The 27823-nt window shown below is 39.6% G+C and overlaps 2 protein-coding genes across 2 annotated transcripts; both read right to left on the bottom strand.

Annotated features, from left to right (window-relative positions):
* Positions 1-11906: 11906 nt before the first annotated feature.
* LOC121968004 (myb-related protein Zm1-like) lies at positions 11907-12996 on the bottom strand. Its single transcript, XM_042518530.1, has 3 exons — positions 12849-12996; positions 12628-12757; positions 11907-12545 (listed from the first exon to the last, which is right to left on the bottom strand). The coding sequence occupies exons 1-3, from the start codon at positions 12985-12987 to the stop codon at positions 11948-11950; spliced, it is 867 nt and encodes a 288-aa protein (XP_042374464.1). The 5' UTR covers positions 12988-12996; the 3' UTR covers positions 11907-11947.
* Positions 12997-23461: 10465 nt separating this feature from the next.
* On the bottom strand, positions 23462-26669 carry LOC121968003. Its single transcript, XM_042518529.1, has 8 exons — positions 26064-26669; positions 25825-25976; positions 25490-25669; positions 25260-25339; positions 25128-25182; positions 24951-25025; positions 24273-24841; positions 23462-24128 (listed from the first exon to the last, which is right to left on the bottom strand). Exons 1-8 carry the CDS (start codon positions 26639-26641, stop codon positions 23556-23558), a joined length of 2262 nt encoding a protein of 753 aa, XP_042374463.1. The 5' UTR covers positions 26642-26669; the 3' UTR covers positions 23462-23555.
* Between the last annotated feature and the right edge of the window lie 1154 nt (positions 26670-27823).

Genomic DNA, 27823 nt, shown 5'->3' with positions numbered 1-27823 from the left:
GGCGATGAGGGTTCTTGCGGCGGCGACATTTTGCAGGGGAGAGGAAGGAGGTGCGGCGTGAGCGATGCCTGCAAGGAAAAGAGCCTTAGACAGCGGCATTGGCGGGGAGAAAGGAAGGTTGACGACAAAGGTGGGAGAGGGAGGCGACAGCCTCCTCCCCTTGGCGATGGCATGGTCGTCAGCGACGAGGACTTGAGAGAGGGAGAAGATGAGGGGGGAGGGATGATGAGATTGCTGGTGTGCGTGCGATGAGAGGAGTTGACGGATGACCAACAATGAGGGACTCGCCTGAGGGCGTGCTCTCCCTGGCGGCGGGGGAAGAAAATAAGAAAAAACCTCCTCATGAACAGTGCTTCCTCTGTCCTTAAAGCCCTACCTAGTGTAAAGACCCAAATACCACTCCTTCTCCTAGTTTCTTTTCCACCCATAAGATACATCCACATTAATACTCTTTATAGTTTTATTGTATTTATTTTAATTGCACTGAATTAAATTCAACTTATAGTAGAGATGACTTGAGCGGATAATCTCATGCTGCTAGTAGGGGCTAGTTTTTGCTCCAAGCTGAGAAGATCGGTTGGGCCACTAGTCTGTGTTGCCGAGCGGGCGGATCGGCCAAGCACCTTGAAACAGATTCGCCCCCACCTCCGGCTGTGCTTCGAGGCTTATTTGGGTGATTTGTTTCCCAGGATACAACTGAGTGGTACCCTAATGCTACCGCGGGCAATCTGCCGAGCGCACAAGTCAACTTGGTTCAGTGCAATCCAAGCCCTGGATTTGCACCCCCCCCCCTACGCACCCACGCGTGAGAGAGAGTCTCTCCCCATGCATCTGTTCACATCCTCAATGCATGTGAATCAATATAAACCAACAAACTTGCCTTGAAACTTCCAATGCGAGACTAAAATCTCATTCACAATGGAGTTTCTTCTGTTCCACCTCTTCTCCATTCACACTTATTCAACAGTAATTTCATAATTCTATAAATATTGTGGAAATATTAACTCACAAATTTTGACCCACAAATTTTAATGATCATTATAGATTCACCTCCTCCCAAGATTCACCTCCTCCCAAGAGTATATTGACAATACTTAGGAAGCTAACAAGTTACAAGTTTGAGAACTCCATGTATTTTGAGCAAATTTTAATGATTGTTATGGATTCACCTTATAGATTTGAGCAATTTTTCTCTCAGATAGCATAAACTTAAACCTTAATTATGTTATTCTCATTTTTTTTATATGCTTTTGTGCTATTCTAGCTACCAAATTAATGAGTAAAACTTGATCACGTGAAGAAAGTTATTTAAAACATTTTAAAGACACTAATTTTGAATGGAAGATTGAGTGGTTTAAGATGGAAAAATTGAACAGGTAGTAGTGATAGAACCATCTCTAATTAATACTCAATAATTTAGAATTCGGGTGGCAAAACTACATCACAGGCAATTAAAACATTATTTGATGGCAACAAAGAACTTCAAGTTAATCAATGTTGTATTAAAAGTCAATGGGTTCAAGTCGGATACGAGGATTGGCCCATGGGTCCAGTTCAACTAGCACAAATTAAACAAGGTGGCCCATGGGTGTAGTGGCCCGTCACTAAGATGGACATGGACTTAATTTTTATTTAGGGTTTAATAATAATTATTAAATATATTAAAATGGTACTTAATAGATAATCAATATTTAAATTAATATCAAGATTTTTATATTTTTAAGATTTTTTAAATAAAAAAGCTAATACCAATATTTAAATTAATTATATTATATATATAATCTAACTTAGAGCCAACTTAAAGTCTAAGCTAAGATAATATTAAAATCCTAGTCAAGATTTTATCATACATATATCTATTCTAATTTTATCTTACAAGATAAATACTATATGTGTTTTAACTTTGTGTTTATAAGATAAATACTATATATGTTATAATTTTGTTTTAAGGATAAATACTATATATGTTCGAACTTTGTTTTGCAAGATAAACAATGGGTTCCATCGATGGATCATATGGATCAGTCAAGGGATTAGTGACTTCAACAACATAAGATCAGAGAGAAAAAGAAACATTGGGTTTCGTCGACTGATAAGCATGTTCTGTAGAATTGAGACGTGCTAGAGTGAGGGGGGTGAATAGCACATGTGGCTATTTCTCGTTTTTCATAAAAACACAGAATGAATCGCAGTGGAATAAAGAAAGAGAAGTAAAATAATATTAACATGTTTCTTTTATTTGGTTCGGAGTCTGTGACGACTCCTACTCCAAGGCTTGCGATCGTTGATCGGTTTTGTTGGGCAATCACTATAGATTCGGAAAGTTACAAGAATGATTACAAAGATGAAGCGTACAAGTACTGCATAAAAAGAAATTGGTTACCGACGACTTGGAGAAATTAATCTTCTGGCATGATCATTGTCAGAGCAACACTTAGATGTTTCCGGAGTGCACGCAAGGGCTCAAGTTCTTCTGAAAATCGTTGTTTCAAAGTGTTGGGTCGAGGCTTCCTTTTATAGCCAAGTTGAGCCTGATCTAGATCCACTGATCTCAAGATCAGATTTGACTCGACGCTAATCGATCGATCAATCCCCTTGATCGGTCTACTGAACCTTCTGAACCTGCCCAGCTTCCCGTCCATATTCTGCCGCTTTGGATAAAGCCTTCGTTCAGTCGACCGATCCCGCTGGCTTATCTGGTTCGATCAACCCGATCCGATCGAGTTAGTGCTTATCCACTGTTCGGTCGACTAAATACGAGGTTCGACCGACTGAACACAAGGTTCGGTCTATTGATCCTTGGTTGAAACTTAGCCACAAGATGATCTGATCTTTGGGGTTTGGTCGACCGATTCGGAGGTTCGGTAGACCAATCAAGGTCGCAAACTTCAACATGCAGAATGTTAGTTTCCTGCAGAACATAGTTTAGAAAAATAGTCAAATAGTATAAAATATAACTTTGACAGTCTCCGGACTATCCGGTCATGATTTTGAGTTTCGCTGAAACTCTAGGTTGGACCGACGCCTACCATTCCCTCTTCGGGAAACACAACCTCACTTACTCCTCTCAGGAGAAACTACCTTTTGTCAGACCGATCCTCCAGACCATCTGGACATTTGCTCAGCGTTCAAGCCTTCAGGACTTCATGTTGAACGTCAACTCCTCAACTCGTCTAGTTTTCCACCTGGTGTCCGCGACTCTCAGGATTTTCACCTAGAGTTCTCGACTCTAGGATTTCGCCCAAAGTCCTCGACCCACTAAGACTCTGCCCAATCCCCCGGACCAGGACTTCGTTGGATAACCGCAGCTAGAACTTTTCTATTACCTAAGGTTACCTTCCCTTAGGACCTAGGGTTACCTCCCCCTAGGGTTTTTCACCTGCCTAGAATCCACTAGGACTTTTACCTAAGAACACTTAGGACTTTCCTGCAAGCTCGGTCACACTTGTTAGATCACAAAACAACTTAACTTTGAACTCCTTTGCTATTATCAAAACACAGATTCGATCATCTGGTACTCCCTGCACCAACATGTTCAGTCGACGGATTATTAAATTTATCGAGATCAGAGTTGATTTGCCAAATTCAGCAAAAAGGAAAGCTTGGGTTTAGTCAACGGATAAAGTGGTTCATTCGATGGATCAAGTTAATTTCATATCAAGAAGCTGGACGTGAACCTGAGAAGATACTTTGGGTTTCGTCGATAGATCAGCATGATCAATCGACGGAACAATGACAATTTTGGAAGATTTGCTAAATCAGTGGGATCAGATCGACTGGTGGTTTGGCTACAAAAGCAGTTTCGAGGTCAGATGCTCGACATTAGTTTAGACAAGAGCCAACTCTTTCACTTTGTGCTCTCATTCTCTGTGCTAAGATCATCTTCGAGGAAGCCTCCATGCGAGAGCAGCCAACAACGAGCTTCAATTTCTTCTCCACTATTGTCGGTATACTTTGTTTATTCTTATTGCATAATTGAGATTAGTAAAAGTTGTTACTATCTCTTTCATTTTTTATTCAATCTCTCCTTTCGAAGTTTCGAAGGAGATTTTAGTAAATTGCCTAACGTATACTATCCAAGGGATCGTAGGTTTTGGAGTAGGAGTCAGTTGGGCTCCAAACTAAGTAAAAAATCCAAGTGTGATCTCTCTCTTTGTTTTCTTTATTTATATTCTATTGCATACTCATTTTCCAATCAATTTTGTTTAAAATAAAAGTTTTTAAGCGATAAGATTTACCCTCTATCTTGTTCTCAACGATCCTATAATTGATATCAGAGCAAGGACTCTTGATTTTGGTGCAACCACCAATCAAAAATTTACTTTTCTTTTCAGTTTTATTATTCATTTTTTCCCTTCTATTGCACTACTTATGCCAAGATGAAGTCTTGGAAATTATCTCTCTTTAAAAAATTGTCGTTGCAAGCATAATGGCACAGTCCGAGGGATATTCCACTGTATGTCCTCCACTCTTTAGCGGGAAGATTTCCCATATTGGAAAAGAAGAATGGAAGTCTTCCTCAAGATGGGCATCGACCAATGATTCGCTATCTAGCGCACAACACCGGTCAACTAGATCGGAGAAATTTTTGACCCAGAGAAATGGATAGACAAAATGAAAAAGAAAGCACAAATTGACTCGAAGACACTCAACACTCTACAATGTGGCTTAATAAAAGAGGAACTCAACCGAGTCAGTCCCTGGAATAATGCAAAAGAATTGTGGGATAAGTTAGTCGAACTACATGAAAGGACAAATGACACAAAGATAACAAAATGTGACCTTCTATTAAATTCCTTACTAAATATTAAAATGTTAGATGGTGAGTCAACAAACCATCCACACACGAGAATGAAAGATATTCTCAATGAACTACATCTCATCGGTCACCTACTCAAGAACTGTGGCATAATCAGGTACACTCTTAACTTGTTCCCTTGAAACTCCTTATGATGATGATTAACTAGGTTGGGTAACATCGAGCCTGGGGTGACCGGTCCGGTTCCACGGAAGTTTCCCACCGACCACCAGGGTAAATAGGGAAGCGCACGTGGCGGTCAGCCCAGAAGTCCAACATCCTTTGATTACGCCCCCCATTTGGAGGAAAAATTCCTACAAATACGTCGTAGCTGGGGTTCGAACCACGAGTGCCTGGGAGACAATCTAGATGTCCTACCACGACACCATGGCTCCGGGGACCCTTGAAACTCCTTATGAGCATATGCTTATAAAGTCTCAAGGGACCTTTCTAAAATTCGATTAGATGAACTTTTTTGTGAACTTGAACTACACGAGCAATCTAACTTGAGTCAAATCGCGAAAGGTATTATCTTTGTTGCAGGACCAAGCAAGGAGCCAAAATCAAAAGTTTGATTCAAGCACGAATATGAAGACATGTTTGATTCCGACTCAACCAAAGAACAACTAGTAAACATAAATACTATATCTATTCTAACTTTGTTTTACAAGATAAATATTATATCTGTTCAAATTTTGTTTTACAGGATAAATACTGTATTTGTTCTAACTTTGTTTTGCAAGATAAATACTATATTTGTTCTAATATTATTTTTTTGGTGTTCCATCAAGGGTAAAATAGGCTCGATTGGCAGATCCTCAGAAGGTTCCGTCGATGGATCATATGGATCAGTGACTTCATCAAGTTAAGATCAGAGAGAAAGGAAACAATGGGTTCCGTCGACAGATCATATGGATCAATCAATGGATCCGTGACTTCATCGACATAAGATCAGAGAGAAAAGCAAACATCGGGTTTCGTCGATTAATAAGCATGTTTAGTCGATGGATCATCAGATTAGCTGAGATCGGAGTTGATCAGTCAGATTCAGCGAAAAAGAAAGCCTGGGTTCAGTCAATGAATAAAGTGGTTCAGTCAACATATTAAGCTAATTTCATATCAAGAAGCTGGATGCGAACTCGGGAAGATACTTTTTGTTTCGTCGATGGATTAGCATGATCAGTCAACAAAACAGTGACAATTTTGGAAGATTAGCTGAATCAGTGGGATCTGACTGACTGGTGGTTCGGTTATAAAAGAACCCTCGAGGTCAGAGGTTCGACATTAGTTTTGACAAGAACCAATTCTTCCACTTCGTGCTCTTGTTCTCTACGCTAAGATCATCTTCGAGCAAGCCTCTGCACCAAGAACAACACCAACAATGAGCTTCAATTTCTTCTCTACTATTGTCGGTATACTTTGTTTATTCTTATTGCATAATTAAGAGAGTAGTAAAAGTTATTACTATCTCTTTCATTTTGTATTCGATCTCTCCTTTCGAAGTTTTGAAGGAGATTCTAGTGAATTGCCTAATGTATACGGTCCAAGGGATCTTGGGTCTTGGAGTAGGAGTCGGCTTGACTCTGAACCAAGTAAAAATCCAAGTGTGATCTCTCTCTCTCTTTTTTTTTTCTTTATTTCTATTCTACAACATACTCGTTTTTTGATAAATTTTGTTTAAAAGAAAAGTTTTAAAGTGACTAGATTCACCTCCTCTCTTATTCTCAACGGTCTTATACAAAGTTCTCTCTAGTGCTTTGATGATTTTCTATAGTAAAATAGCTCAAGTGGTCCTCCTTAGTATTAGTCTTTCTTCGGATCTTTTTATTATCCTTAATCTTTTACAAGAAGAGATAAATATTCTACAAATAACCATTAAAGAGGTTTCTGTTAATTTAGAAGAAAAAAGAATAGAGTAGGATTAATGCTATTATAATTATAAGAATAAATAATCTCTTAGTATTATTGCTTAAGTATAGTACAAGATTATGACGTTTCATAATATTATTTATTCTACGACCATTTCATTTTTTCTTCACATTGTTTTCAAAAGATAGAATATTTGAATAGTAGTAATAAAATACAAGGATAAAAAAACTAGAGTTGAATAATTAACATATTGTTAATGAGAATTTTGCATATGTTAAGAAAATAAGTCCAGTCCAATTGTAATTAGTTACAAAGCCAAAGTTTTAACACTAAAATATCTGATCAAAGTAACAACAAAAAGTCCTACAAACCAATTATTATATGAAAAAGGTTAGAAAAACTTAAAACTATAGTCTTAGAACAAATTAGTTAGGAGGCCATGCATCTATAATTATTAGTTAAGAGGCCATGCATCTATAATTTTCAATCAACTTTAAAAGAATCGTAAAATAAATAATAAAAGTTATCTTCAATGAAATCCAAGATTCAATTAGATAAGAATATCGAAACATTTTTAACTCATCAAATTTAATGCACTACCTTAAACAGAAATTACTATTACCACCTATCTAAGCATGAGATTAGATCATAACCATATCATTCTTTTTCCAACTTGAATGGTGCGGTAGTGGTGTAGAGGGGTGTCAGGGTGGTGGGGACGACAAGCAGGGCCCCCTGTTGCATCTCCAACTCGTTCAGCTATTGCTCATGGTCCATCTCCATAATAAGAGGAACTACAAGGATGAGAAAGATGGAGCCAACCCACGCGTGTTTTCCGGTGCTATGAAAGTGCTTCGTAGTCATGGTGGCAGCCTTGGCGGCGGCGGCGGCCCTACCTCGCACGACAATCATAGATTCCTAGACTGTTAGTATTAGCCCTAGTATCAATCATGAGATGATTGACAAGACACTTTTTATATTATATTTCATTAATTAATAAAAGGCAAAGTTATTTATTATATTTACTTTAATTCAATGTTGAATGAATAAGTATAATAATGTCCTAGGATAGTAGATTCTAATCTACAACATATCAATTGGTTGAATTGATTGTGAAATATTATAGATTTATATAGAACACTACTCTTAACTATTACTAGTCAAACATTAATATATAAAGACAATATTAATGTGTTGAGACTAGCATGTAGGTCAACGGATGCCTTAATCTCACAAGTCATGGATATAAGATATCATGTTAACATATAGGTATATATTAGAGAATATGTGCTGAATGATCCGTCATGAGAATATTTCATGGATCATTATATGAGTATCATAAACATTCTCATGTGACTATTGGTATGAATAATCCTTAGACCTGAAGTCACTATGGTTTCCTACATAAGGAGTTGTATACTTTGGTATCAGCAAACGTCACCTGTAACAAGGTGGACTATAAAGTTGATTACTGGGTATGCAATAAGTTATGCGGAGGGATGTGAATAATGTAGATGAGATCTATCTCTTCCATATGATGGAAGCGATATCTATGGGTCTCTTGATTAGTAGGACACAAGAATGCATGACCATGCTTAAATAAGTCAATATGAGATATTGAGCTTATTTGTATGAGTGCCTACTTAGAGATCAAGAAACACAAAGAATTATCAAAGGATGACACAATCTATGCCTCATTAATCAATCTAGATATCAAGGATAAAAGAATTAAGTCATACAAGATAATAAATACGGAAAGGTTAAGTCAGATCTCGACATTCTCGTTACTTGAGTAGCAATTATGCTTTACTAGATGTCACTCATTGTTTATGTATCTAAAAATGATTTTAGAGACATTGCCAAAGTTACGAGAACCTATTGGTCACACACAAATAACAAGTTGATTTGGAGATGAGTTCATATGATGAATCATTGGATTAAGTCTAATTCAAATTGGACTCATTGAGTTAGACTCAATTGGATCCAACTATTGAATTGAGTCCAATTTTAATGAGACTCATTGAGTCAATTCGGATTAATAATGATTAATGAGTTAGACTCATTGAGTGATTTAATGAATTTGAATTCATTAAGGAAAAGAAACTGTTTAATTTAGAATTGATCATGTATTGAATGAAGAGCAAAAGGTGATCAATTTTGAATTGATCATGCATTAGAATTGACCATGCATTGGATGAAGACAAATATTAATGTCAATTAAGGCAATTGACATTAAGGCAATTTCATGAATGAGTACAAATTAAAAGGGGGTTTGATTCATTTTCATGAATAGAGATTTTGTGTTCTTGCTCTTCCTCTTCTCTCTTCCACCTTTGGCCGAACCTCCTTTTGTGGTTGTTAACACAACATTGGTTGGTTCTCTTCTTCACTTCTTGAGTTCGTGAGACGGGCGGAAGATTTATTCATGGATACCATTAGAGGCACGAACACGTGATCATGTTGAGATCCTTGCTGTAAGGAGTTTGTGTACACACACCAAAGATATAACTCCTTTTAACAAACTTAGTATATAGTTTTCCTTCGCATGGATCTTCTGGAAAGGAATTAGCTTTTTCACTATGCTTCTTGTGTGTTTAGAGCTCTAGTTCCTTACATAGACGAAACTCAACATGCAGGAGAGCAAGCCATCAGCCCACTTTGTAAGTGAACTTTTCAAAGGAGACGAAAGATTGAGGAGATTAATTTTTTTTTTTTTTAGAAAAAAATAGAGTGGTTGAGGGTTTTTTTCCCAGATGAATAGTAAAAAGGAAGAGGGGGGGGGGGGTATTATAGGAATTAAAATGAGCAGGATACGTGATTTGGTTAATTTCAAATGGGTATGTTTTTTGGATAATATGCAAAAGTAGCTACGTTATTTGGTAAATCACCGAAACAAAGTTAATCAGAATTTTGGCATCCATAACACACATTTACAATATTAATTGCTAATTTGTTGGTTCTAAGTTTATCTTTTTAGTAGAGATTTATGTGGCAAACAACAACTAAGAATACAAATGTCGCTAGTCAGCAAACAAATCCAACACTTGCTTCTTTAAATTTGTTTCTTGCATCAAATTTCCAATTCCTTTTTATTGGATTTTCATGTTCATAAGATGTGTGTGCTTCTCTTGCACCCTTCTTCCATTTTCTACCACTACATTTGTGACTCTGACCGTAAATAAGTGTATGGTATCGGAGGAACTTCAAGTTGCCAAGAATACAAATGAGAGGAGTTTAGATGCATCAATGATGCTTCATTTTGCAAACTTGGCGACTGCCATAGGAAGAATGAGCTCCTCGTCTCTGATTTAAGACGCTTCCTTGCTCGATATCGGCGTTGTCGCTCCTTATTCTTTAGACGCCGAGCCAATATGTCATCACTAGCAAGCATTGTGGCAAAATGATCTGTATGAAGCTGAATTACATCAAAGATTTTCACAAGAATATATATATATTATTAACATGCATTGAGTACTATCAGATGAATCTCCATATTTTCATTGCATGATGGATGATCCATGCTTCCAAATTCTCATCTAGAGATTTAGACAATCTTTTTTCGGTAGACATCACATAAACTACTGCAAACATAATGCTCAATATTGAATGATAAGCTAAACTATCCTTAAGAATCCTATCATACAAGCTTATACTCCTAAAGCACTAATAGATAATGAATAATTTCTCTTTCCACAAAGCATTAATTAATAGTTGAGGTGTCCTTAAAGTTCCAAAGAGGCAATTAGATGAGGATCATAATTCCCTTACCTTATGTAAAATACAAGTTAAGAGAAAAAAATGGCAAGATTATGGAGAAAAAAAAGAGACCTAGGACTTATTCTTCTCCTCAATATTAAAAAATATGCCAAGCAATGACAAGATATATGAGGTGATAATGGGGAAACTGAAGAATAGGTGTTAAGCATTAATGCTATACACGTAGAAAATGAAAGGGTGGTGAGCAACAATGAATGGCTAAATATTCGGATGTACAAATTTATTTTGTCATATATAATTTTGGGAGGCTTAAATCTATGGTAGATGGTCAATGATAGAAAATATAAAATGTTGCCCAAAAATAATAGATGGCGTGCTGAATTATAGATGGTAAACTTTAAACAAGTTTTTTTTTTTAATTTTAGAAAAAAATAATTATATTTAGTTTTTATTTTTACCTTCCTTCTATATTTCTTTTTTGAGAAAGCAATTTTTTTTAAAAATGATCAAAACATGATTTCTACATCCACTTTTGTTTTTAAAAATAGATCTTTATTTTCTATGTCCTTATTTTCAATTTTGCTGTGGTAGCTCTGAAACATAATTGCTACAATATAAAATAAATATTGTAAATCATAATATTATTAATATTGATTAGAACTTGGCAGAGTCAAGATTTATGGACGGAGTTAGTATTTATTTTTATTAGTTAAATATTTATTATAAAATATTAAATTATCTTTTTTTTTTTAAAGACGAAGGGGAGTCTGTCATTTATACGTGTTCATGTATTACACGACTATAAGCTAAGCCATTTATAATTTTTGTGGAGTAGTCTCATCTCAATTTTTTCTAAGTTTAATTAAAAATGTATAAAATTATAAAAATATTAAAGACTTATATTATAAAAAACATAAAAAGTAGAAATAATATTAAAAAATTATAACTATTTTCTAGCCGAATTCTTCTTCCTCCCTGCTGTTGCGTGATCGCTAGTATTGAGTAAAATTAAAATTAAAGCTTTCATATTATAATAGTAATAAACTATAATTATTATAATCACGTTGAAAATAAAAGACCACCGCTTGACAATTCTAATAAATAAAAGGAGTGTCTTTAGGGTCTTGGTGTCACAGTAAAATATTTAGATTGTCATTTAAATATCTATAGTTTGAATCCTAATTATAACGTATTTATAGTAATTTTTTTTCAAATAAAGAATGTAATCAAAATATGTTAAATTTCTGAATTGATGTCTTGTACCGTGAAAAACTTCCATCAGATCATACCATCACCAAATTATTATTTTTTAATAAATAAAAAAAAAGAGTGCTTCTTTCTCAAATTTTATTATATTATAGTAAGCTTTCTTCTAATATATATTTTTTATTAATTAATAAATCTTTTGACGTGTATTCTAAGGAGTTTAACATGTTGAAAAGCATGATTCCAACTTGATCACCTACATTTTCTACTAACTTCATGAGAGGCTGACAAACGTCGACCAACGTCCTTCAAACTTGATCGTGTCAATCTTTCAAGATACTCTAAAGTCAACGCAATCTAAGAGGGATGGTGAGGAGGGTCCTGATTGAAAGCAACATGACACTGTTCATGGTAGCTGCCGGCCGGCTCTGGTCTCAGCCCAAGCTCCTCCTCCAAGCACACGAACCAGTTATCGCAGGGATAGTTGCTGATCTCCAATGCCGGAGCAAATGAACAGGCATCATCGTCCTCATTAATCATCATGCTCCAAATGTTTGGATCGATCACTTCGTCCGAAATCAAAGGTTGATGATCTCTGGTGACCAATTCTTCTTGGGCGAGGGGATCACGGTTCATCTCCTTGACTAGTTCTATCGATGAAGAGGAGCTTGGCGTTATGTTGGAGTGGCTATCGTACTCGAGCATGCTCCACAAGTCCATGTTAGCGTCGATGGGGATTTCGATCAGCTCGTCGTCGACGAGACAAGTGTTCGAGTTAAGAATTTCAGTGCAATCTCCTTCTTTGTCAGGCTTGCTTCGATCTTGCTCATGGCACGAGGCAGAGGAGGAAGAAATTGTGAATGGCGAGGCCAATCTCTTCTTCAAATGTGTGTTCCACACGTTCTTGATCTCGTTATCAGTTCTTCCTGGTAACAAAGATGCAATCTTGGACCATCTGAACAAAGCAAGATGTTGCATCGAGAGATTGAGTTAATCTGCTTAATTAAGGTGGTTAGTAATTGTAAACATGAGCTTACTTGTTCCCTAACAAGCCATGTAGCTTGATGATGGCTTCTTCTTCTTCCTTGGTGAAGTTGCCTCGTTTGATGTCTGGGCGAAGGTAATTAATCCACCTCAACCTGCAGCTCTTGCCGCACCTCAACAAACCTTAAAAGACACACACAACTCCATGTCAATCTGAACAAGCTGGTAACCACTAAAGTGAAACAGAGAGCAAATTTATGATCATGTTTGTCACCTGCAAGTTTCGGAAGAGCTCGCCAGTTTCCATGGCCATGCTTATGGATGTAAGCGACCAATCTCATGTCCTCCTCCTGCGTCCATGAGCCTTTGTTCAGGCCGACCTTGGCGCAGCATGGAGCTCGGCCTCGTCCCATTTGTCTCTCTTCCGCTCTCTCTCTCTCTCTCTCTCTCTGTTGTAATCTTCAGTAGCTGATTCATGCATATATACAACACTGGAAGAATGAGACAGGGGAGGAAGAAATTCAGGTGGCACTATGACAGGATCGATTTCACCAACCTCGGACCCACATTGGACAATGGGCAACAGCAACATCTGAAAGGACTCGAGAGCCTCCATTGGAGTGATGAAGGAGATTCTGTTGATAGTACAAATCAAGTTACTGCAAGATTTACCTTCGAACTCTTCAACTGACGCACCAACTTCTGATTGACATTAATCATCTACTTTAAAGTGTACTAGATATTGAAGGGCATGTCCTGCAAATGATTTCGCTGTGGTCTTCAGATTAAATTTTATCATTTTATTAGATAAGCATTTGGTCAGGAGTACGTGTCACTTGAGACTGCCTCCCAATCCATGTATGGTTTCGGTTAATTAATTGGTCGACTTCAGTGGAGAAATTTGTATGTGTACTCTGTACTCTCCTTCTCCATCCATTCACATTTTCAACGTTCGTTTACCAACACTCTTCACCTCCTCGCTTCCAACCAAACTTTGACATGGTTTCGAGATTCCATTACATAATTAATTTGCAGCCTCGTCGTCATACATGAAGCACACCTCATCCGCAAATTAAAGCTAATATCGATCGGCCTTTTGTAGTATGAATACCATTCAGTTTCAGAGTAACTCGCTGAACGTAGCCATATATTGGTGTGAAAGAATTCGACTAACTTGTTGACTCTCTGTTTTTCCATGTTAGATTGGGGACAATCAACTTAACAAAGAAAAAAGAGGTCAAACATGAGCAGTGACCAGTGAGTTTATTGTCAATGACTCAATGGGGAAAAAACTTAAGCCAATTGCCACACAGTGTTAAAGCTCGCAAGTCTAAATTTTGACCTCCAAGCATGCATTCTGCACTGAGCACAAGTATGTCATAGCTGGGTCCGTATTCATCGTGATTTATTCCCTCTCATACTTGTGGGGCCGGGGTGAGGGGGCCGCTGGGTTGGCGGTTCCAACCTTTGCAGCATGCACTGAGCACAAGTAAACAGGGGAGTATACATTGAGAAAATGTATGGCTCATAGTCTTTCAGAGTTGATGCATTTGATGGGTTACTGATCGTGTCTCTTGTGATGAGGTTAGTGACAAAAAAGAAGAATATTGGAGAGCTCCCTTGCAGTTAACTGCTTGTTGTATATGTCCTCTTTCTTTGTATTTGTATGGAGTCATGGGGGCAAAAAGAAGGCAAATGTAGTTGGGTTTGGTGCTCGATATCCCAGGCCTGGACCACTCATGTTCATTCTGTCCCGAGATTGGGTTGTGCCTGACATGAACTATTTAAAGTCGTGTCGTCAAACATAACATGGAAAAGATCAGATCGAATAGGTAAAAGTTAGCATGCTCATCCCTCTAAGTATCTCCATTCATATGCAAATCCTCTGTTTTTTATTTTTCTATATTATCTTGTTTTTTAACCAGTACTTATTGCAGCAAAAATATGAAAAATCCTGATCTGAGGCGGGCGCTCCAAGATTGTCCCATGCTACGTGGAACCATGGAAGGGTGATAAATTATAAAGGGTTCATCCAAAATAATGACCCTTTTATGGAGTCAGATGACCAGCGAGACTTTTAATTAGTACTTATAAATTGAAATAAAAAGTCATATTAAAAATCCTAAGCGGATATAATTAAATTTTTAATGTAACTTAGTCTTGATTATATGATTACATTTGGTAATGTATATGTAATTTTTTTATTAAAAGGTAATTATATTTTTTATTTGGTATTCATTATTTTTTATAAGGAATATAATTCGTATTATTATAAAATAATAAAAATATCATGTGACCTTTACCAGATGCGACGGTCGGTGGCGGCAGTGGTTGCACTTCTGCCAGAGGCGGCGGTGGCTTGCGGTACTAGCCAACGGTGACCGGAGGTAGCGCTCGGTGGTGGTGGCAACGACGTCGGTGACCGACGGCGGTGGTCGACGGCGCCTGGAGGTGGTGGCCGGTGGTGGCGCCCAAAGGCGGTGGTGGCCGACAGTGCCAGGAGGCGACGGTGCTCGAGGCGGTGAGCGGCGGATGGTGGTCGACGATAGCAGCCAACGGTGGTGCCCGGAGGCGGTGGCCGACAACCGACGACCGACGGTCGGCCGACAACGACCAACGATCGGCCGACGGCGATCGGCGGTCGGCCGGCAACGGCCGACCGGCGACCAACGGCTACGGCGGAAGTGAAGTCAGTGATCGGTTAATGCCGAAAATGGACTAAGGGTATATTTAATTTTAGTTAAACGGTGACCTTATAATGTAATCAGATTACATTGTGTCTGTCATGTAATCTAGATTACAAAACTTTATTCCCTTTGTAATCCAGATTACATTACATTATAACTTTAAAATTGTACTAAACAAAGTAATCAATATTGTAATGTAATCTTGATTACATTACAAGGCAGATTACACCATACCAAACGTAGCCTAAGTGGTCAGTATCATTGGTCCCATTACAAGATACAGATAGATAAATCATATTAAGGTATTTTGCTCTAGTGTAGTGACACTTTGCATGTAGGAGGTTAGACACCTAACTGGACACAGTGCATCAAAACATAGCAGGGCCTCCTATGCTCGTTCTCGCTAGTTGCATCTTTCGCTCGACCTCCTGTGTTCCTAAATTCCTGCACACTTAGACACAAGACATTAAAACATAGCAGGACCTAACATGACTTGGTTGATAACATCAAAACTACCACGGGGTACTTACAATACTGAATTCTTTTACATTCCGAACAACTAATGTAAAGGAATTTAGTCTTTTACATTCAAGGGTTCTATACCAATTGAAGGATCGAAAAGAATTTATATATCTCCACAATGATATAATATTGTCCACTTTGGGCCTAAGCCCTCATGATTTTGCTCTTGGGTTCTATCCAAAAGGTCTCATGTCAATGGAGATATCTTTTTCTTATAAGCTCGTAATCTTTCCCTTGTGTTTTCAATGTAGAACTATATTTGTAACCTTGCAATCCCAACAATCTCCCCTCAAACAAAGGACCACATAGTCCTCCTCAAGTATCAGGTCACTCTTAATTTGCTTAGGGTCTCCCCTCAAGCATCGAGTCACTCTTGACCTGCTCAGGGTCTCCCCTACTTTGTTTAAGGTTTCACCCTCATGGTTTGATCATGGATCATGACTCTGGGTTGTGCTTCTTCTGGTGAGTAATCCAGTGAAGAGTGACCTCACTCTGATACCAATTGTTGGTCCTCTTGGCAATCGGTTAGAAGGGGGTTGAATAGTCTAAAATAAAAATAAAACCTTTCTCGTCTTTTCAAGCTAAATTAAGAAACACTTACATTAAAAAAACTTAATTAAAGAAAGAAAGAGACATATCATTTACTTGGTTACAACCTACGTGGTTATTAATCCGAGGCAAGTAAAGCTTACTAAAAAGTCTCCTTTAGGCGTAGAAGCATCTTAAGGCAGTTGAAGCACTCAATTACAAAGCTAAACAGAAAGAGAATTGATTGCAAGTGTTGTTCTTTAGCTTATGGGATCAAGACTGTATTTATAGTCTTGATCAAGGCGCTTGGAAGGGTTCCAGGCACCAAAACGTGGATAGAATTTTATCCTCGTCCCAACGGATCGCACCACGTCGCGATGTGATAGAATTTCTAGTTCGAGTCTTCCGCTCCGGTTCCGCTCCCTTGGATGATTTCGGCCATCCAGAATAGTGCTCACCCGAACCCACCTTCCGGCCTTCTCGAGCAACCTTCCACTCCGGCTTCTTGTCTCTCGAAAACGCCGTGCTCTTCTTTCTCGTTCTCCAGTGTACTCTTCCACAGCACCTCATCCCTCGGATGCACTGAGCTCGTTGACTCTCTCCCGTACCGTCCTTCGCGCTAGCTATGTCTTTCGCTCGACCTCTTATGCTCCTAAGTTCTTGTATACTTAGACACATGACATCAAAATATAACAGGACCTAACCTGACTTGGTTGATCATATCAAAACTACCACGGGACACTTAGATTTAACTTTTCATTTCTTAACAAGTGTTTGTTTAACTTAGTCCAAAGATCGAGAACGAGTATTTTTATAATTTCAGACAATTCACCCCCTTTTATCGGGCGCCTGGGGACCTACAATTGGTATTAGAGCGAGGATGCTTTAGAAGGACTAACCTCCTACCGAAGTAAAGAAATCAATGGCCAGACCAAGCCTCAATCTGCCAAAGTTCGAGGGGGAGTTCACACACTGGAAACGTTGAATGGAGATATTTCTAAGAACAGATTTTAAAATTCATTTGATAATAAAGTATGGTTTTGTAGTTCCTAAGGATCAACAAGGAGAAGAGAAAGAAGAAAATCAATAGACGAAGAAGGAACAAAGTGACTTCGTAGCCAATAGCAAAGCGGAATACCACTTGCTAATTGTGTTACCACCTTAAGAAGTCAACCGCATTGGAATCTACTTATTAACCAAAGAACTTTGGGAAAAATTCTTGGAGATCCATGAATGTACATCCAAAGCGAAACTCGCACGACGAGACATTCTTCGAAACCAACTAGCAAACATCCGTTTGGAAAAAGGTGAGACAATAGCTCAACTACACGCAAAGATCAAGGAGCTAATCACCAGACTGATCGATCTCGATGAAACGGTAACCAACCGGGACTTGGTCTACTATGTGCTCCATGCCTTTCAAGAACTCCAGAGTGGACCTCGATCATAGCCTACTACATATCAAAATACCTAGAGGTAAGTACAATAAAAAGTCTATTTTCGACATTAGAATTACACGAATCTAGATGTGCAGGCACAAGAAAAGATTCAAGCCAAAACTTGGCACTAAGAGCCACCAAAAAGGATGAACTCAAGTCATACTCAAATATTGATGCAGACTAAGAAGCTTATATGGTAATAAAATTTTAAAAGATTTTCAAATCTAACAAATTTAAAGAAATACATGTTGGATCGTGATGTACGTGAGGAGGAGGGGGGAGGTGAATCATGTGGTTTTCAAAAATGTTTCTTTTTCAATTTTAAAAAATACGAGTACGCAGCGAAAAGTAAGAGAAGAAACACGAGGAGAACACAAGCGATTTTTACTTGGTTTGGAGCCTTCGGCAACTCCTGCTCCAAGGCATAGGTTCAGCGGACCTATCGATGGATAATTCACTAAAAAACCTCTTCCGGTAACCCTGGAAGAGAGAATCGAGTACAAGAGAAGTTAGGTCAAGTGCAATACATTGCACTTGTCCTTTTATAGTAATTAAGTATAAACACAGATATTACCAATACTTTTTAGGAATTAAAATGAGGCACTTTGTGTTAATGTCTATTTGCCGGGCGCGATCGGAACTCCTTGGAGCAGTCATCGGGCTTAACAGCTTCACAGTAGAGTCGCAGCAGGAACTGTAAGCAATCGAAAGCTTCAATGCACATGTAGTAGCTCGTATGTACTTGATAATGAAGTGCCTACTCGAGACTTCCTTATAAAGGGTTTGGAGGGCACCTTTCATAAGCATGGAAGGCACCTTCAATAAGACAAACTCTATCCCGAGCAAATCGACACTTATCTGTGACTGATTCTAAAAATTATCCTGCTGAGGGTGCCTTCCATAACCATGGAAAGCGCCTTCTATGAACAGTACCGAGGCACCTTCTATAGCTATGGAAGGCGCCTTCGGGTACTGTTCACCCGAAGGCAATGTTTCTTTCTTGCCCTGCAAACATTTGTTAGTCAAAATAACCTATAAGACAAGTGTTAGCACAAATATGAATAGTAGTAATTAGTTCATGTTAGTGCGAGAAGCATCCGACGATCGAACCTGTGTTTTGATTATGTCAAAGGGTTCAAAGTTAAGTTGTTTTGTTATCTAAAATGCTTGAATGAGTTTGTAGGAAAGTCTTAAGTGTACTTAGGCAAAAGTCCTAGCTGCAGTTAGGTAGGTGGAAAACTCTAGGGGGAGGTAAGCATAGGTCTTAGAGGATGGTAACCCTAGGTGAAGAAAAGTCCTAGCTACGATTAGGCAAAGGAAAAACCTCAGGGAGCAGTAACCCTAGATCCTAGGGGTGGTAACCCTAGGCGAAAAGTCTTGGAGGGTCGAGAGCTTCGGAAAAAATCCTAGGGGGTGGTAACCCTTGGTTGAAATCCTGATGTCACGAACCAGGTGGAAGACTGGATGGGTCGTGGAGCGGACGTCTAGCATAAAGACCAGAAGCATCGAACACTGAGCAAAAGTCCATTCAGTCTGGAAGACCAAACTGACAAAAGGTAACTTCTCCTGAGAGTAGGTGAGGATGCGTTCCCCGGAAGAGAGAACAGTTGGCGTCGGTTCGACCTAGGATTTCCGGTCGAAAATCCGAAGTTAGAATCGGACAGTCCGGTGACTATTAGACATTTACATTTATGCTATTATTATGTGCTAACTTTGTGTTGCAGGGTATGCTTGGTATTTTGGGACTAACATATCTTGCAGGGATAAAATAACGTGATTTTCCTTGGATGAATAGTACCCGAGGCGCCCTCCATGGAGCTTGGAGGCGCCTCGGGTGCAAGAGCTGGGGAAACTGGAGGCACCCTCATGGAGTGCTGAGGCACCTCAGACGGGCTTGGAGGCGCCTTCAAGGGCATCGGAGGCGCCCTCAGGTGGATAGGCTGCGAAGGAGTCAAAGCTCATCCACGCTGCGAATCCGTCGGTAATGGAGGCTCCCTCAACGGCTTATATAAGCCTGTGTCTACTAGCAGTTTGAAATAACACAGTTTTGGCAATCCTTCTTCAGCGCACTGCTAACGAGACGATCTGGCTGAGCTACAACAAGACCCCGACGACCCAAAGCTGTGAAGTTTCAATTCCTTGTTGTCAATATAGCTTTTTTAGTACAGTTTTGTAATAATCTCTTGTAACCTTTTGTGCAATTATAGTTGTTGCCCAAAGTAAACGCTCAATGAGTGTGGGCCTTGGAGTAGGAGTCACCACAGGCTCCGAACCAAGTAAATCCCTGTGTTTGCTGGTGTCCTTATGTGCATTGTTTCTTTATTATTCCGTTGCGTTATTCGATAAGTTTTAAACCAAAATGTGAAAGCCACGAACACTATTCACCCCCCCTTTTAGCGCGTTTCGATCCAACAATTGGTATCAGAGTGGTGTCGTTTTGATTTGGTACAACCACCAATCAAGTATTTTTTTTCGTAGTGATTTTCAGTTTTTCAGAGTCGATCGGAATCGGTATTATTGTCGCCTTCTGATCTAGTTTTTTTTTGTAATCAAAATTTTCCTCGAAGTTGGTGCAACACCACTCGAGTTCGTGTAATTTGTTTTTAACCCGCACTACTAAATCCAAGATCTAGTCTTGGAATCTTCGTTGTTTATTTTTCTGTGTGTGAGATTCATTTCTCAAATGGCCCATCAAGAAGGCTACAGCACAACCCGCCCTCTTCTCTTCACCGGCGAAGATTTTAGATACTAGATAGGCCGAATGGAGTCATACCTCTAGACCCAGTTCGAGATGTGAATGATCGTCAAGACTAGGATCTTGCTTCCACTCGATAGCTCGGGAAAGACAGTTTCATGCAAGAGCTGGGACGCAAGTACAATAAAAAAGGTCGAAACCAACGCCAAAGTGACCTGCACCCTCCAATGTGGATTAACGAAGGAGGAGTTGAACCGCGTCGACCCGTTTTCGAGCGCCAAAGAATTGTGGGAAAAGTTGATCGAGTTACACGAGGGCACGTCTGACACAAAGGTAAGTAAGCGTGACTTACTGTTTAATAATCTATATAACATTAAAATGCAGGAAGGTTAGACGGCTAGCCAGCTTCATGCCCGTATACAAGATCTGCTCAACGGACTCCACGCAATCGGACAGAAAGTGGAGAACCGCGACATCCTAAGGTACGCCCTAAACGCCTTTCCGAGGAATACCTTATGGGCATCCATGGTAGATGCTTACAAGGTATCCAAGGATTTATCTTTAATTAAACTTGACGAATTATTTTCTGAATTTAAATTACATGAACAAATTAACACTCAATCGTCCGAGAAGGGTATAGCTTTGATTGTAGGTACAAGCAGAGCGCATGAACCAAAAGCAAGACGCAGAATCGAACCGGAGTCAGAAGAAGGATCGGACTCAGACGATGATGACGATGAAATTACCGCTGAGCTCGTGAAACTGGTCTGGAAGATGTACAAGAAAAAGAAAAAGGCGATTCAAACGAACACGAAGGTCAAGACTGAAGTTACTTGTTACGACTGCAACCAGAAGGAGCACTACAAGCCGGATTGTCTAAATCAAAGGCAACGAAGAAGGAAGGTGTTGAAGGCAATATGGTTCGGGTCATCAGACGAATCTGAATCCGACGAAGAAGAACAAGCAAGCTTTCTCGCTCTACCGGTACAAGCAAATATTATCAAAACCGAGTCCGAGTTCGAGTCCGAAACCGAGAGCGAATCAGAAACCGAGTCCAAGCGAAACCACGGATCCGTATCTGTTTCCAAAGGACCTAACCAAACTTTAAGCTCTCATATTTCTAGTATTAATTTAGAAAATTTAGTTTCTTATTTGTTAAAGAAATTAGTTAAATCCAACGTCGGGGTCAAATCACTCCAAAAGGAGGTAACTGTTGGTTGCTACTCGGAATATCGTACCGGTTCCCCTGTACAAAAATTTTGTACAAGTCCTGAACCACTCCTAACAACCTATTGTGTTCTTTAGAAATTAAATTTGGAATCGCAAACATTATTGATTCCAAATTCAACTTATCTGTTCTTAGAGGTTTAGACTTGGATTGCAAATGATACTTAACATTATTAATCCAAATCCACCCATGTTACAAATTTGATTAAATATTAATTTCAGAGATTGGCTTCCAGGTTAAACATGGCGAGACACTAGATCTTCTTGGGTATGGGATCATTCGCCACTTCTTAGACAAAGCCTTTCAACAAAATTCAATATTTAATCTCCTTACAGTAACCCTAGATTTAACCATTAAGAACAATCGAATCACAAGATCGAAAAACAAAAGAAATACAAAATTGAATCATAAATTCGAAACCTAGAATCGTTAGCCTCTTGTGTTTGATATTTCAAAATCCATACAAAGAAAACTAGTATGATGCGGAACAAGACAACTAGTTATATCTTTCTTTGTAGCTTATAGACCTCACGATCTTCTATTGTATTCCTCTTCTTATCTCGGACATCGTGTGGGTGACGATCTACGGAGATGAGAATCCACCCAAGCCTCCTTCTTCTCCTTGTAAGTTTCGGTCACCAACAACCTCCTTGAGATGAAGAACTTTGGCCACCAACTAAGCTTCAAGGGACGCTAAGAAACAAAGCCTCCTATCTCTCCTTCTTCCTCTAGCAAGATCCGGCCACCAACAACTCCTAGAGATGAAGAACCGTTGGCCACCAAGGAAGAACAATAGGGGAAGAAGAAGGATGAGGGCCGACCACCACCAAGGAAGAGAAGAGAGGAATAATAGACGTGTTGTTGTAAGGTGAGGCACCGCTACCCTATCTTTTATATTCCTTGGTCTTAGCAAATAAGGAAAGTTTTAAACATAATTAAAACTTCCTTATATTCCTTTGCCAATGAACAAAAGGAAAATTTAATTAAAATTTCCTTTTATTCTTTTAATGGACGACCCCTACAAGTCCTCCAAACAAAGAAAGTTTAAATACAAAATTAAAACTTCCTAATTTGTTTCCGGAAATTTTTAAAATAAAAATTTCTCTCTTTAAAATTCCCTTCATGGTTGGTTATAAAAAGAAACTTTTATAAATTAGAATCTCTCTATTAAAACATGTGGATGATTAAAGTTTTCTCCAAAATTAAAATCTCCTTTTAACTACAAATAAGGAAAGATATCAAACCTTTCTTTTAATCATTTGTAGAAACTATAAAAGCAAAGATTTAATTTAAAACTTTCTTTTAAAAACATGGTTTCCACATAAGGAAAGATTTTAAAATTAAAATCTCCTTTTAATTTTATTGTGGTCGGCCACCTATGCAAATCCTTTTTCCCTATAATTCTCAAAAAAAGAATCAAGTCCTTTCAATTGTTTCATTGTAACATCAATTCGCATCGTTTCAGATTGTAAGGATTTATTGATCGAGTTTATATTGTAGAGAATATCATACCAAATGCAAGCTTAACAAAAATTCAAAGTTGCTAATTTCATGTGTTGCTAATAATCTAGCATCCCTTGATAATCTTGCATCATCAGTTAAATCAGCTACCTTAAGTAAATTAGGAAGCATGCGGTTATTTGGATTGAGTGAAAAATGTTAGTAAAATAATTTTTTTTTCAACTTTTGTTTGGATAATCACTTTAAAAGTCCTCCGTAAATTTGTATTGCAATTCAATACTTTTATCATTCGGAATTATATTACTTCAAATGATTACAACTCATCAATGCCAATCAAATCCACACTAAGAAAAACAAAGCAATTCTTATCATGAATTGCCACGAAATCAACAAGTTTTTGACACACAAATGAAATCATGAATTACTTGGCGAGACGTTTAAGGGTACTGAATCTCCAGGAGGTTCCAGTGAGGGAGAGCGCCAAGGCACAGAGGACGGGGACGAGGAGGAGCTCCAGCAGCAGCTTCGTCAAGTCGGCACGGGACTTCCTCTGCTTGCCGTAGATTTGCAGGTACATGTTGCAGGCGAAGGCGATGATAAAGGCGGCCAGGGACATGGTCAGCAAGAAGCACGCCGTCACGTAGTGCCATGGCACCACCCGCCGGAAGTGCCGCTGATTGAACGGCCTCAAGGCCAGCATCAGGAACATGACCAGCGAGGTGGCTGCGAAGGAGAACCCCACCACGTACACGTGGGAGAAGATCTTGAAGGCCAATCGGTTGCTCTCCCGGTTGTCCTCGCCGGGGATGTAGAAGCTGGAGGTGAACACCACCGCTGCCAACAGCGGGGAGCAGGCTCGGCCAGTCTCCGCTAGCTTGTCACTGCACACCTTCAGCGTCCTCTCGTGCTTCTCGTCGAACATCTCCTGGGCGGTCATCCATTTTCTGTTTCGGTAGTCCCACAGGTTTGAAGGAACGACGTCCTTTTTGAGCATCTATGAATTGAAATTAAACATTTTTGACGTTAATTTGTTTAGCACAACATCAACATTCATAAGTTATTTTTGAATGATGAATTTATAAGTTTATCGATCGATCGAGTGCTAGATTTAATTTGTAGATATATATATAATTGCTACCTCAAACCATTCGAGTTCATCTTGCAGACGTAGGGGATTTGCTTCCGTATCGGAGATCTTGTTGGAAGCTGCGATATGCAGAAGGGTGTTGTTGGTGTCGGACTCCAGATCGGTGAACAACCACGTCGGCAGCCGCTCGTCCTCTTTGATGACCTGCACGACCCGCCTCCGACCATACTTGACGGCGGCCTGGAGCACGTTCGTGCCGTCGTAATCGACGTAGGTGGCTAACCATGGGGAGAGTTGGAGTATTTTGATGACGAAGTCGTCGAGGCCCAGCTTGACGCCGGTGATCAGCGGAGACTCCTCCCATCTTATCCTATATTTCACGTCCGGCGCCTCGTCCTGCCGATCAGTACTTTCTTCTGCAATCGACACAGCGGAATCTGTTCTGGGAAGCCGCATATGGCTACCTCTAGCTATGGAGGGCCGCTTGATTGAGCTTTGACTTGTGAACCCCATGACGTAGAATTCGAAGCCTTGGGCCTGCCGGAGTAAGCGTTCCAGGAGTTTCATGCTCATTTCGTAGTTTGACATATTCTCCTCTCTCGCTTTCACCATTCTTTTTCCTGAAGTGTTAATTTCAGCAACTAATATAATTAATAAACATTACATTACTAATTATTGTTTTAAAAAATTAATTATTTTTAATTTTCACGGAAACGAAACGAAACTCACGTACGCTACGTCGATTGCTAATGACTTGGACGATCCAACATTTTCGCCCAGCATCAATAAATTTAGTATTAATTACTTTAAAAAGCACAATTAATTAATTAGTTGATAGCAAAAATATACATAACCATATACAAATAGACAACAAATACGAAATGTATGTGTACATATGATAAGTACCTGCAGGAAGGCGCCACCACCAATTTACTCGATCTGGGTCTGGGAGCATAATTCCCTGAAAAGCGCCAAACCCATATCAATTTTAATCCTACTATATATATCAATTTCAAATTTAATGCAAGTAATTCATACGGCTGTGATGCCTCTTTCTTCATCTATTGTCCCTTCTTCCTCCAAACTGGCGATCTTTTGATTCTTTTCCAAAGGAATATCTGAAACACATGCACACACCAGGCAATTTACCATTAATGTCTGGTATATTCAGCGATCGATCAGAACATTCATACAATCTCAACTAATTAATTTTCAGTATATATATATATATATATATATATATATAGACACACACACTACACACACACCAGTTTTCAGGGTTGGACGATGAGCTTTCCAATTGTTAAGAAGAAGAAGAAGAGAATTCAAAATTCCAGTTTCGGGTGGTTTTCTGAAATAGATCGCCATCATTTGCAACGGGGAGGCCCCATCAGCATTTCGTGTCAATATCAAATCTGGAAATTTCGTTGCGATGTCCAAAGCTACCTCTGCACATAATTAAATGACTTGGCGATTGATTTCGTAGCTAGCTAGCAATTGTTTAAAAATAATTAAATAAACTTAATTGTCTAATTATATTCTTAATTACAAATGTGAAATATATAAAAGCGATCGATGTGATCGAATTGAAGCGATGGAGTACCTGTCTGGTAGTGCATGATGGCGCAGTGCAAGATGGTGAAGCCGTCGTCGGTGCGATCGTTGGCTATTTCGGAGCCAACCAAATCAATGATGCTGTAGAACACCTCCAAGCGGCCGTACTTCGCCGCCTCGTGCAGCGGCGTCTCCCCCTTCCTATCGATTGCCCGCTGTATGGTAAGTGAACACTAGTACGTACATGGTTACGTTAGATGATCGACTCGATATATCGTTAGCACACACCTGTTCCTCTCGTGCGCGAGGCTTTGGTCCCTCCGTAACAAGGCTATCGCCACCATGCTATCGCCCTCCCTGGCCGCAATGTGCAGCGGCGTGTTGCCGGAGTAGTTCCGGTGGCGGAGATTAATGCGGCTGTTGATGTCATCCGGGATATTGATAATGGCGACGGCCAGGCTGGTCTTCCTCCTGGCGATCACCTCGTGGAGCACCGAGTTGCCATTAAGGTTCAACGGCTCCTCGTTGCTACACGCTTCCTCAACCACCCTTTTCGGAAGATCAGATGTTGGTTCTTCATCAATGAGCTTCGCCACTTTTTCGTACTTTTTCTGATCGTATTTATGAGGTCGATCCTCGTCCTCTGACAACGACAGCAGCTGCGGCGGCGGCGCCTGCAGAGCCGGCAGCTGTGCCTGCAGCAACCATGTCGGCGACCACGGCGGCGACTGCGACTGTGGCCGTTGAAATGATGGCAACTGCGACTGCGACTGTGGCCGTTGAAATGATGGCAACGGCGCCTGCGACCGCGGCCGTCGAAACGGCAACAATGCCAACCACGGCCTCATCCGCGACCGCGGCGGCATCTCCGACCGCGGCGGCGTCTCCGACCGCGGCGGCGACTCCGACCGCGCCGGCGTCTCCGACCGCGGCGGCGACTCCGACCGCGGCGGCGACTCCGACCGCGGCGGCGACTCCGACCGCGGCGGCGTCGCCCACCGCCGCTGTCGCCGCGGCGGCGACTGCCACCGCGCCATGTATATATATATATATATATTTTTTTTCACTTCTACAGTGCTACAGTTCTACAATTGTTGTGTATATAAACACACAAGTCGTTAGCGCGATCGAGCACGACAATTAAAGCGTAAAGCCATGCATGCACAGAGAATAAATTAATTCCACGCCAGCACATATTCTCACTAGCGAATCCGATCTCTTCCGTCGCCGCTTTGCTTCTTGTCGGGGGATCGCTTTCTTCTTGTCCGGTGATGGCATTAGCCAGCTACTGCCAGCTAAAAACGCATCGTTTAACCTTCAACTTAACTCTATTTTTCTTAGAGGGTAAAATAACTCTATTTTGCCCCCTTTATTATAAAAAAAATAATATTTAATCCTCTAGAAATCTCAATTATATCCCTATCTTTTTTTTTATTTTTCAATAATAATAAAAGAGAAAAGTACATTGAATTAATTATTATATCTTTTAGTAAAAATACTTACAAAATATATATATATATATATATATAAAAGAAAAATGATGCAAAAATAAGAATATAATTATCTTTACTATTTCTTACATCTGACTTTTTGGTCAAATTAGAATTAAATGATATTTTTTAAATAACAGGAGATCACCTTTATTTTTGGATTGAAAAGGAGAAGATTATACATACCTTGGATTAGTCATCTAAAGGAGATGGAAACTAAGTAAATTGAAGAGTTAATCTTATTTTCTTATTGTTTTTCATTTCATTATTTCTTTTATGCTTCTACTAACAAATTGTAGGTCAAATTAAAGAATGACAATTCACCCCCTTCTAGCTGGACGCAAAGGTCCTATCACGAACTTCCAAAGCTTAGGTTATTACTTCAGGCACAAGTGCAAGGATGATCGGCTTAAAGCACCGATCAGATCTCTGAGGGCTCATTCCCTATTCTTCAGAAGCAAGTATCGTAACATATGGACGGTCAGCCATAGAACCGGTCGGACCTATGAGACTTGGGTCTCTTTCACTTCATAATCAAATCCTCAACATCACAATATA

This window comes from Zingiber officinale, chromosome 3B (assembly GCF_018446385.1).
Source record: "Zingiber officinale cultivar Zhangliang chromosome 3B, Zo_v1.1, whole genome shotgun sequence".
NCBI classification, from domain to species: domain Eukaryota; kingdom Viridiplantae; phylum Streptophyta; class Magnoliopsida; order Zingiberales; family Zingiberaceae; genus Zingiber; species Zingiber officinale.
The sequence above is the reverse complement of the archived record's forward strand: the minus strand, read 5'-3'. Positions and strand labels throughout refer to the sequence as shown.